At 29.2% G+C, this 12953-nt stretch overlaps 1 protein-coding gene across 5 annotated transcripts in view; it reads left to right on the plus strand.

Moving 5' to 3' along the window:
- Window positions 1–12953, plus strand: part of LOC129913713 (matrix metalloproteinase-14-like) — a 50977-nt gene that overhangs the window by 13576 nt on the left and 24448 nt on the right. For all 5 annotated transcript variants that reach the window (XM_055992523.1, XM_055992556.1, XM_055992548.1 and 2 more), the window contains exon 2: window positions 2612–2974. In XM_055992523.1, coding sequence (XP_055848498.1) covers window positions 2810–2974 — 165 coding nt within the window. In that variant the 5' untranslated portion in view covers window positions 2612–2809. The remainder of the gene's footprint in view (window positions 1–2611; window positions 2975–12953) is intronic.

A 12953-nucleotide genomic window follows, 5' to 3' on the forward strand; every position in this document is an offset into this window, starting at 1 on the left:
GTAGGTAGGTTCTACCTATTCGTAAACAAAGCCATATTCTATCTCAAAACACAAGATCAAATCGTTGCCACCGAGTGCTGCATTTTAATTTAAGTAAAACGAAAAATACAAGAAAAATTAAAGAAAAATCGACGTTTTTTTACCATAAAATAATGATTTCAAATGTCATTCGACAGATTTTTTTTCGATAACTTCTTGTACGAATAATACTTCTCAAAAAATAGATTTTCCGTCATTTTACATCGATAAAAAATTAAAAATTGGAAAATGTATGGTGTGTTTTATACCCTCATTTTTGGCATGTGCAAACAAAATTTCAAACGCAAAAATCTTTCTTATTTGACCTAATCCAGAAAAACTGAGTACGCCATCGTGTTCATCATACTCGAATTATCTTCAGTAGACATGAGAGCCCTCTTTCGGAAAAAAAAGTTCCATTTTCGAACACAGTGTTAATTATTGGTCAACTTTCTTGTAAGAAAATTTATAAGATAATAAATTTTATAGAAAAGTACTTAAGCAAAAGATTAAAACCTTAAACTGAAGGAAAAGCCACCATAAAACAACGTAAAATCAATGAAAAAAACATTGATTTAACTATTATTCGGAATGATTTTGCGTTGAAGACGAAAAAATTAAAAGCAACGTGGAAAAAAGGTTAATTTTTGATGGTTTCGCATCTTAAAGTCACATAAATCAAAGTAGTTCACCTTTGAAACAAAGACGTTTCAACTTCAATTTATTTTTTCCTTCAGTGTACACATTTATAAAAAAAAATACCTTTTTTTCCTTTCTCATTATATCGATTTTTGTATATGAAAAGCTTACAAAAAATTACAGCATTAAAAAGTTTAATATTTTTTCCAAAGAATAAGCCATACTTAAATTTTTACAATGCGTGAAAGGTATACAAATATTTATTGAAAACAATCATTTATCATGAAAAAGTGAAAACAAAGCCAAACTTTTTTTTTCTAACACAATAAAATCCATTTTTTTACATAAATTTTATACCATCTGAGCTAGAATATTTTGAACAAGAAAATCAATCTTCTTTTTGTTCAATTCAATTACCTTAGAGTCCATTTTTTTAAATGACAACATAGAATAAATTTTATATCATATGAAAGCTTATTATTTCACCTTATATATGACGCTTCAATCATATTTCTACGATGCCTACAAAAAAAAGTTAGAATTTTTTAAAGCCAACCATGTCGAAATTTCGAAATGAACTGGGCAACAGATCTCCACAGGTGGTAGGGTCCTATATTATGGTTGTGTGTTAAGTTGAGTTCAAAGCCTATAGGATTTATTTATACCTACTGACACATTCAAAGGGCATCTCAAACATCTAGTTGATAAAGCATGTTCTCACAGTTCGTTGATTACCACTTCAACATTTTTCTCAGTTAAACGTTAGCTCTGAGGTAACTGAATAATTCAGAACAATCTTCTTCTAAATGGGCAAATTTCTTTTTTTATTACTTCGTTTTCGTCAAATATTTTTCAAAAAAATTCAAATATGCACCTCCATTTGCACCACTTCTTCAAATTCTTCTTCTAAATACATAAATAGAATAGGTACCATATTTTTTTGTTTTCTTTTTTTCACCAACAAAAAAAAAAATATAAGAAGTTATTTCAAGAACATAAAGGTCGATGGATATACACAAATATACTCTCGTTTATATGAGATATTTTAAAGTTGCGACAAAAGAAAATAAATAAATTTATTACATTGCCTGTAATAAATTATCATATATTCCACATCGAAGTTATACTCGTCTCGTACATAAATATATATCTACCACAAAGTTTATCCACATCAACAATCTAATTTTAAAATACCTACAACAAACACACAAAATGAGGTTATAATTCCAAGGTGGTTCCGGAGAATCTATCTAGGCACAACTCGACGCTCTGATGCCACCCTCTTCCTTTTGCCCTGATGTTGTTACTCCCCCATCTTACTCCTTCCTCTCTGCCCCTCACACTAAGAGCTCACACTCGCACTAATCTCAACCTCAATCTAAAATACCACAACCTGTTGGCATTTTCCAGTTTAGCCTGACTTCGACTTGGGCTTGGGCTATATGGAAACACATAAATATACAATATAATGTAGTAAGGTATTCCTTGACTACTTTGCTCCCTCATGACCACACACTATAGCCGCAACACTACCGCTGCCTCACCGCACCGACCACTTCCAAAGAAGACAAGAGCAGCTGTAGTAGGACTTCCATTGTTTTTTGAAGAGAAACAAAAAATAACATGAAGAAGAAGAAGCAGCAATGCAGTTTGTTGCTTCTCCGGTTTTTCTATTTTTGAAATCAGGACACTAAATACCAAAGGAAGAACCTAGAACCTAATCTATACAAAAACGTACCTTCTACATAAAATACTATATAGTAGATAGAAATACAGAGGATTCTATTTAAATGAATGTGCTAACTACACAGGCACAAATGTTTGCCCTTTAAGGAGCAATGAGTTGAGGGAATGACAGTTGATATTTAGATAGCTGATTGTGGGAATTGTATTCTATGTTCATCATCCTGGCTAATAAAGTGTTTTTTTTTTTTTCTCTTTTGTTTATTTTCAGGTTTAATTAAGCAACACACAACACGAACTTTTGTGTGTTTTACTTTAAATAACAAAGGATTACAAGATAAATACCAACAAATATATACATTTAACGAGACGCAATTAACTTTAAAGTGATAAATATTTTACAACATATCAACTCTATACACAAAAGAATATAAGCAATCAAAAGAATACAAAAAATAAAGGAGCAACAATGTACGAAATCGAAGATATAAGTAAAACGACTCGTCGAAAGACTCCAGCCACAATCATCAACATCTCCTGCCAAAGTGTGTTCATAGTTTTAGCCACGTTGCTAGTATCAACTTCAACAGTTGTGGCAGATACTACACCTGTACAAACAACATCACAAGCTGCGGTAAGTCTTTTTTATTTGAATTTTAACATTTTATTATAAAAAAAAACAGCTTAAGTCCAAATAATGATAGTTTAAAGGCTTTAATAAAAATGTCACACCCGTAATTAGTAAATTTTTCATGATTACTCTCATGCTGATCATTTTTCGGAAGGTATATCCTCTCAACACTACCTCTTACTTCGTTTTTTATAATAATACTTAGTTTTTTTGATAATTCAAGCCTTTTACAAGTTGTCACACCCGTAACAATAAAACAAAATTTGAGTTCTTCTCTTTTCTTGGAAAAAAAAAAAGAAAATCGAAGTAATCATAAAATATCCCACACTTTATAATAATTTGGCAAGTGACTAGTCACACCCGTTACAAAGGAAAACTGTTCCTACAAACTTTAACGAAGTTGTTTTTTATATTTTCAGAACGTTATGACTTTTAATGATTATTTAAACTGTTTTTTTTTACTATTTTCGAATAATTTACAAAATTATGACTAATAAGAGTCGCACCCGAAATGTTTTTGAATACCTTTGTGTATCTTTAAAAAACCATATCTTTCTATTTGAATCGTCATTTTTATCAGAAGGTATGTATATTACCTTAAAATTACCTTTTACTGCATTTACTTGACATTTTAAAACTTATAATTACTTGTCACACTCGTAACAATAAAACAAAACTTATTAAGTTTTATTCTTTTCTTAAAAAAAAAAAAAACAGAGAAAATGAATGTGTCCTTAAAATATCCCACATTTTTTGAAAATTCAAGTCAACTGATTAGTCACACCCGTAACAAAGGAAAACTGATCCTACAAGCTAAATCAAATCTATTTATTATTTATTATTCAAATTTAATTTGACTTATTAGGAATAATTTATAAAAGTATGACTTAAAAGTGTCACCCCCGTAATGATTTCAATACCATTATGTATATTTCAGAAATTAGTCTTCTATTCTAAATAACAAATAATTTTTCTTCTAGCAAAGACAGTCAATCAGACAGTCATAGAGAACAATAATGTTCTGATTAGTAATAAAAATTGACAGAAAATATATGATTTGTGACAGTTTATGCAGATTTTCAAGTCATTCCTTTTGAAATAATTCTAATTTATTAAAAAAAAACTCAGTACTATTCAACACAGACAAATTGCAATTAAATTATGACCTAATCACCTAAACTTTAATAATAAAACAGCCCGCCCATATATCTCCACGCAATTGAAATATATAGATTTATAGATATGAGCTTCTGTCCACATAGATAAATTTATGGCACATTGTAGTAGCTGGCTGACAGACATTATTTTTGTTCTACGTTCTCTTCTCTGTTCAGTTCATCGTTGTCTTTTCTAATAAATTACTTAAAAATTAATTTGTTTACCCCTCACTCAATGGTTAAAACACAACCATCATCACAGTCCCTGATGACATGGGTGTGTTTAGTGCATCATAAAAAAAAAAGGTCTTTTTGTTTTTTGTTGCAAAAATATTATTTTGATTATAATCTTTGAGAGAGAGAGTAGTTAATGGCAACAATGATAAATTTATAGTAAATTTGCAAATAATAAACAATTTTCATTTTGAGCAAAAACTAACAAAAACTACTTAATAATTGTTACGCCCTGATAAGCTTATCGTTGTGCGATCATATTTTGTAATTATTATTATTATTATTGTTATCATAGAGACGTAACACCACTGATTTTAAGCGTGGAGTTCTGCGGCATTAAAACTGATTACTCAATGGAAGCATTGTTTATTGTTCCAAAAATAAATAAATAAATTTTATCTTGTACCAAAATGTTGATTTAAATGAAAATGACATAAACCTCTGACGACTTTAATATCGGACCGGCAACGGGTCGCAATGGCAATAAGCAAGAAATAAACCATGATTAGATAGATAGATATTAGTGGCTTATGAGCTTTCAGTTTTTATTTTTACCATCCGGTAGCTACTTTTTCGCACTTTGACTACCATTTTTGATTTTTTTTTTTTTTTTTTAATTTTGTCTCATAATCGGATCTTCTGTCTGCTTGTGTCGATATAGTAATTAAGATGAGTCATTTTTTTTCAATAAATACCGGAAAATGAATCATCGCAAGCAAATGTGCTTTGAGGCATTAATTCTCCGCTGATGACGCTTACTGTGCGGCGACGGACGCTCCCGTGCCGGCCGGTGCTGGTATTTTGTGAAGTTTGGATTTATTTTTTAATCATCGAAACCGTCATGGAAATGATTTGTCATTTTTTTTTTTTTTTTTTTGAGTAACTACAACAGATTTTTTTTTTTATTTTGGGAATCTGAAGTGGATTGTGAACAAAGGGAAAGGCAGCGTCAGTCGTCAAACTAAAGCTGACATTTTGATAAATCTTTTCATTTGAAATGTCAAACAGATTCTTTAATGGAATATGACAAATCTATCAGTTTTTATAGATTCTTCAAAAATTATTCAGTAATTTAAAAAGAGTTCAAGAGTTCAGTGAGACAGACGTGGCTATTGAAATTTGGAGTATTAACCACTTTTACTTCAGTATCTTTAAGCCAAAGTGCTAATATTATCTATAACGTTCCTATAGGTACCATCTACACGGTGTGAAATCATATAAGATAAAATTATTCTCAGATAAATTCTCTATAAACATACTTTAATGATACAAAAATAAACATTTTGGCTTCTATAAAGTTTTACTAATTCTAACAAAAATATCCTGTGTAAGGTTTTATAAGAGCAAAATTATGTCTTCATATGACAATATCTATGAATGTACTATATTTTGTAAGAAGGTTGGACGATATTTCCTTTTGAATTGATAATAACACTGGCTTACAGCCAAAAGGGACACTCAATTCCACTATTTTTTTCTTACGTACTTTGACCTCAGGAACTTGAAAATCACTGGATCAAAAAGACCAAAAACAGTATATTTTGAAAGTCCATATTTTATTCAATTTAAGCCGTATTCAATTATCGTGACCATTATGTTAAAAGATAAAGTATTTTCTCAAAGGATAAAAATAGACTATTTAGTAAAAAAACATCAAAAATGTAATTTTTTTCTCTTTTTTTGAACAGTTTTTTTTTAAGTTTTTGACAATATTTTGATTTTAAAAATTATCGATACGAAATTTAATTATCTACAAAAAAATACTTAATTTAATATTTTCAAATCCGGCTTCCTTTTCAAAATATAGACAAAAATACAAAAAGTAACAAAAAGTTTCGACTCTCTTTGTTACTTTTTGTTTTGATCGTTACAAAAATCATCATATCTTTATAACTCATCCATAGATTTGAAAGAAAATTATCTTGTTATCTTTTCCAGAAAATGCACTACACATAAAAAATATAAAACTATGAGGATTCGAAAGATTTAGATTTTTAATTGCAGTAAGATTTTTTTTTGGAAATATTTCCTTTAAAAAATAGATTTTTTTTAAATGTTTTAATACTTTTCACTTAAACATCTGGAGTGACCTAAAAAATAATTCCATTGTTTGGTTCTTATTTATTCAGCTTTCAGGTGCCTGTTTTTCTGTTCAGATTGATCGTTTATTGCTCAAGATATACCGGTAAAAAACCACAACAAACTTTCAAAAATCATATCTCGAAAACCTAACCATAAACATTTTTTTAGATAAGATTTTCGAGTCTCCTGGGCTCAAATCTATATGAAACTGTAACGGGTAACGGTGTCCAAAAAGTTTTTACTTTTTTTTTTGGTTTATTAAAAAAAGCAGCAGTTAGCATTGGAGCGTAAACGGACCATTATTCGCAAGCATTAATAGTCTTATGCTTATAATATGCAATAAGTTTTCTGCGGTACACTATTAGAAATGAAAAACAACGATATCAGCTCAGAATTTTTATCGGAGTGAAAATAAAGTAGCCTTTTCGAATCTTTGGAGTTTAATAGTAATTTTAACGGGGGTAAAATTGATAACTTCAAGAAGCTTCTCTGGATAATTAAAGAAGCGAAATTGTTAATTGGGTGGGTAATTCATAGGAATAATGATGCACTCAGTGAAAATTTGACTTCTTGTCATAAAAAATTTCAAGAAATCAAGTACAAAGTACAGCAATGCAAATGAATAAATGACGATTAAAAATCCCCTTAAAATGGAATGTTAAACAACAACCTGCAAATCACGTTTTCCCCAAAGACAAATGGAATCATTAAATAGTAATTGTCAGTTGTTATTGTTTATCTCTAAAAAAAAACATGAGCTTAAAATTCCATTTGGACAAAGATGCATCTGAAGTATTTAACTTTATAAATTTGAATATGAGTGTAGCGGGTAATTATGTTGATATATTCAGGGAGCACAATTTACTAATTTAGTAGTGATTTTAAAGAAAAAAAATTAAATAATTTTATACTCAATTTCAGAAGAAATTTCCCGAAGTTTTGCATTGAAATATTTTGGTTAAATTTCAAAAAATATTTATCTATAATAATTTTTACCTTGCAATTCTTTGGAGAACAATTTTCTTCACTCAAAGAAATTAGTCAGGAAATGGGTTTGTACAACTGTTCAACTGATTTCTCCAATTAAAAAAATTTTTAATCAATACTCATTCTAACTACATTTTTTATCAACCCTGGATATCTACAACATTTATCTCACGTGGACATTATAAATGTCAAAAAGCGTGCAGAACAGAAAAAAAACAACACTGCCGCATGACAGAAAAAAAAAACAAGCAATATTCATAAAGTTGAAGGTTCATCCATTAGCTATGCAACAACAATATGCAAAAAGCAAAGCTAGACCCAAACCAAGCCTAAGACACCCCCTTTTCGTGTCTCCTCACAAAGATGGCATCGATATGACATTGTGATATGGTGACGACGACGATGTCGTTGTTGACGGGTTCGCCAACAGCGCAGTGGAGGAGGATGAGAATTGAGAATTGGCCGACAAAGTAGCAACAATCCTCACTCTCATTTGAATATGTAATTACCTCATGAGTGCGGGCCTATGCTTGTAAATTCTGTGGCATGTAGCATGCAATGCAACTATTTTAAAACCTCAATGTGATGCTTTGAAAAAAAAATTACACATCTCTAAAACCTCTCAGTTTCCATGACGGAAGTTAAGGCGTGTGCACATGGAATTAAAAATGATTTTCTAGGAAGTGTGAATGTACACAAGTTTACCGCTCTGAGAATTTTTTATATCTATTATTTAATTAAGAGTGTGCATATACAGTTTTAAATTGGTAATAATTGTATTTTGTGATTTATCTTACAACAGCGTATTAATACAAGCTGGTTAACTGTTTTAACGATCAAAAACAGACATTGTATTTATTTTTGAGCTGATTCATTACAAAAACAACAACGATACAAAATAATTGGAGTTGAGTTTGGTGGCAGTTCGAACTCAGATAATTGTACTAGTGAATACACGAACAAATAATAAAGTTTTTCTAGGAATTAATTAACAGTATATAAATGCACCCATCAGGTTGAGTTCAAGATTAATTCATTAATTGATTGTTATTGAGTTGACCGTTAGTATAAAACAACTTGACGAATGACGAGACGTAGTTTTTCTTATATAATTGACAGTTTTTTTTAGATTTTGGAATTTTTAATTTAAAAAAAAAATAAATATTGAGTAATTTGTATTTTAATGATTACAAGTTTACTTAAAAAATAAGTATTCGACTTAACAACTAACTTAAATGTCATCGGAAAAAAACTACAAAATTTAAAAAATAAATGACTTGAAATGTCATTATACTTGATTATTCTTTGTTTATATTATTTTTATAGAAGGTTTTTTTACAAATAAACAATTTTTAACCTGTGATTTTAAAAACAAATATGAGGGAACGTTTCATGTCAAGCGAATATTTAGTAATACAGAAATATATAATAATTTTTAAATTAATTAGTCTGCAATGGTATCGTTTGGTATCATCTCTCTCAATTTGCGTGTGAAACTGCAAGAAACCTTGAAAGTTAACATTTGTGTAGGTTTATCGGGACAGGGTTAAATTTCTCAATCATATTATTAAATTAACAATGAGTAGGTATCATTTGCCCTGAGAAAGTTTATTGATATTTAAATAGACCTTTCAACTTTTAACTGCTTTTTTTCTGTTTAACTGTTTTATTTTATAGAGCTGAAACTGCTATAGCGATAGCTGCTTTAAATCACTCTGCTCTTCCACTGAGCAGAGAACAGTTGTGATTGCTCTTCAATATAGCTGCTCACTGCTCATTCCTTAACCCCTAAAAAAATACAACCTAATCCAATTTTTTGTGTTTTACAATGATGAACAAGAAGCAATTAAGTGAACAGGGAGAACAGTTAAAGTGAGCAATTCTCGTAAAAATTTCAAAACTGCTCACAGTTCTTTGTGATTTCACTGCTCTTTTTTAGAAAATGTTCTCGGCTCTTTATAAATTCACTGCCTTTTTGTAGGCATTCTGTTTGTTCTTCATATGTTATGATTTGATTAACGATGAAAAAAAAGAAAGATGTAGAGAAAAGTTAACCACGAAACGGCGAAATATCATTGTTTCGGTTCAGGCATTTAAAGTGTTAATTTTTATTGAAAAAAATCAAAAATGATCAATTTCGTTTTATTTATTTTTTATTCCATATTTATAATCATATTTCAAATCAAAAAGAAATTTAAAGAGTAATTTGCTGCGTTAACTGCTATATAAAGTGTGATTAAATAGCAGCTTCAAATAGCTGACCTTTTTACATGCTGCTCACTGCTATCGCTGGTCTTTAAAAATCGCTCTTTAGCACATCCCTATTAATTTATAAGCAATAAACAATAAACCTTTGAAAATCGTTAGAGCCGTTTCTTAAAAAATAGTTTTTTTTTCATATAAAAATTTCAAAAATATTGATCGACAATGAAAACATTGTTTCAGTGACATTTATTCATTCTTTTTCAAAAAATTGTTTTTTAAAAGCCAAAATGTACCTACATATTTTTTTTTGAAATTTTGTCTTAACAATTATAAAATTAGTCTTGTTTAAATGTTTTTGTACAAAAATTTCTAAGGAGAAATTAAGACATCAAGAAAAAGGTAATATTGTTTATTTTGGCCAAAAAAAAAATAAAATATTAATTTCACCAAAATCTTGAGAGGTAATTTCATTCAAATATATTTAGAGAATTATAAGCTTAAGCACACGTCTGGACCAATTTTATCTGTCAAAACCAGCTCCTTAGACTGTAGATAAATGGTACAATTTTATCCATACATTTTTAACTACTCTACTTAAGGTTTAATTTCCTTAGAAGATACTCATATTCAAAAATTTAAGAACAATTCGAAAAAAATTTGATAAATACTTTAATCAAAACAAAATCAGATCAATTTTTTCTTATTACCAATTTTAAAATGAAAAAAAAAATATAAATAAATAAAAACAAAAAATAGCGGAAATTAACCTTGATTAAAAAAAAAAAAAAAAACATAATTTAAAAATTCCACTCTTGTCCTACAATCAATAAAATAAAATTATAATTATTACATACAAACATAGAATATTTGTAGACACAACCAACATACATAAGTGAGATATCATACTGCTACCAAGAATTATATTGCACGTACTTAAAAAAAAACAAAATCGTTCCTAGTTTAATCAACTTGGCGACGCGATGTACTTAATAAAAAAAAAAAACAAAAAACCGCACGCACATACACAGCCTTTAACCTGATGTGAATTTTAATTTAAAATTCTCGCAAAAAATAATATTAAACAAAAGAATAAAATAATAGTTAATAATTTCAATAATCATATTTTATTAATTTTTTTTATTTATTTCATATAAGTTCATTTCAAAAACAAATTCATAATTATTTTACAATTCATGAATAAATAACAAAAAAATTACTCAAATTCTTAAAATTACTCAAGGAAATCCATAAACTCAAAAACAGTTTGAGCTGATTCGGTGTGTGCGTGTCAAAAGCACTTCCCCCTTTTTTTGGAGTGTAAGCAGCAGCAATTTTTTAACTTACTCATGATCTCAAATAGGAGAGAAGGGGTGTAGTAGAGGTTTAGTGTGTGAAGTTCGATGCCAATATTGACTGTCCGAATGGCATTGAGTGACCATACTTATGATCATTGATCAGAACTATAGTCATAGACAAAGCCGCCAAGTGTAGATATAGAAAATTGTACTTTTAAAGTAAAAAACGTTTGCTAAATTCTAAGCCGATCGTGGCTTCACATATCAATTAGTCTCTATTGTTCTATTGGAAGTAACATTGTGGTTGGTTAATCATGTTGGATATTTTTTGTTTTGTTTTGTTTAATTCCTTCTGTCAAATAATGGCAGGAAATAAATCTCGAATAGCTTCTACTGTTCTTCAGAACTGTTTGCATTGTTAGGCGTTTTTTTTTATAGAGGAGACTTGCAATGCTGTCTGAGTCTGGTCGATCAAGTTAGAGAGCTGGTGACAATTTAGTTTATCATTTTCCATTTTAAAGTTTTATCAAAAATTTGTCCGAAGCGGAATAAATTTTCAATCTTGAAAAAATTTGATTTTTTTCTGTTTTGAAATTTCAAAAATCGTTTTTAAATATTTTATCTTGAACGGATTTCCTCTATTAAATTTAAAGTCGCCATTAAAAGTGGGAGATTTTAAAATTTGTATGCGATTTAACAGATTTTTAATTTTTAATGGCGACTTTAAATTTAATGGAGAGTGAATAAATTGTGCCTAAATAATAAAGTTCAAGTAAATAATATTTCTGCCACTAGCTCCCTAGATTTTACAGTCTTTGGTATAAATTCTTGGCTTAAAACAAATGACTTAAAGAATGCAGGTTCTGGCGTCAGTGGCGGCGGCGGCGTCCGTCGTTCTTCATAGATGGCGTCGTAGTCGTCGGCATAGGTGGTTGATGAATGATGGTGCAGTTTACAGTGAGTACTTAATAGATACTTTGGGGCCAGTAGAAAAACATTAAAAGTTATTACAGGTGAATTATACCGATTTCATGCTCATAATTTATTAACCTTCAAATGCGGGGATTAAATGAAAATATATAAACAAAACCTTAAAAAAAATATATACAAAATCCGATAGAGGAATTAGAAAAATACTTGAGACATGAATTGCATGCAAGCATGCATGCGCCAATGTTTCATGATTGGGTGTGGTAGTCACGTGCTGCTGCAAGGCGGCGAGCTGGTACAACTTGTCTCCAATGATCTTTGGCAATGATCTTTTTTGTAGGTGGATATAAGAACATAGTGTCAACAGATCAGTTAAGACGATGAGACATGGTTCTAGGATAAGTATGTAGATTGCAAAAAAAAAAATACGTGATACTGTTTTTTGTTTGTCTTTTTTTAAAAGCACGTAACAATTTCGGAAACGTGAGCTCGTTTAGGCATAATTTAGAATATTAAGTTTGCTGAAGGCTTGACGTTCAGGAAGAAGACAATTTAGAATTTCGGTTCTTTTTTTGTCACTCTTTGATAAGTTTTATATCGAAAATCTATTTTTTTTAGATTTTTTTTCATTAAGTTTTAATTTCAAATAAAAACACTATTCACCTAAGTAAATATTTATAACACAAAGAAGGATCAAGGCAGAAATTCGACAAGTATTAAAAAAAAAATATTTAATGCACACATTTTGATTTAAGTTTTTTTTTTTTCAATGCAGAAAATTTTTTATTTGCAAAACAATTTTTTTTTCCAATTCAAATATTTTTCTTCGCAATAAAAATTATATTGTTTTCATAAAAATCACGAATGACATTACGATAATAGAGAAAGCAAAATAATCATTTAACATTTAAACATTTAATTCTTGAATATCTTTACAAAAAATAAAAGAGAAATCGCTGATACAAAATTCTATTGTAAACAATTTACAAAACTTTGTGATTGATTAATTCAATTCGTGATCTTTATTAAATCAATATTATAAAACTAACGAGGTAATGAATTCCCAATAAATCAGATTTAATCTTAAACTAA

Source organism: Episyrphus balteatus, chromosome 1, assembly GCF_945859705.1.
Source record: "Episyrphus balteatus chromosome 1, idEpiBalt1.1, whole genome shotgun sequence".
Lineage (NCBI taxonomy): Eukaryota > Metazoa > Arthropoda > Insecta > Diptera > Syrphidae > Episyrphus > Episyrphus balteatus.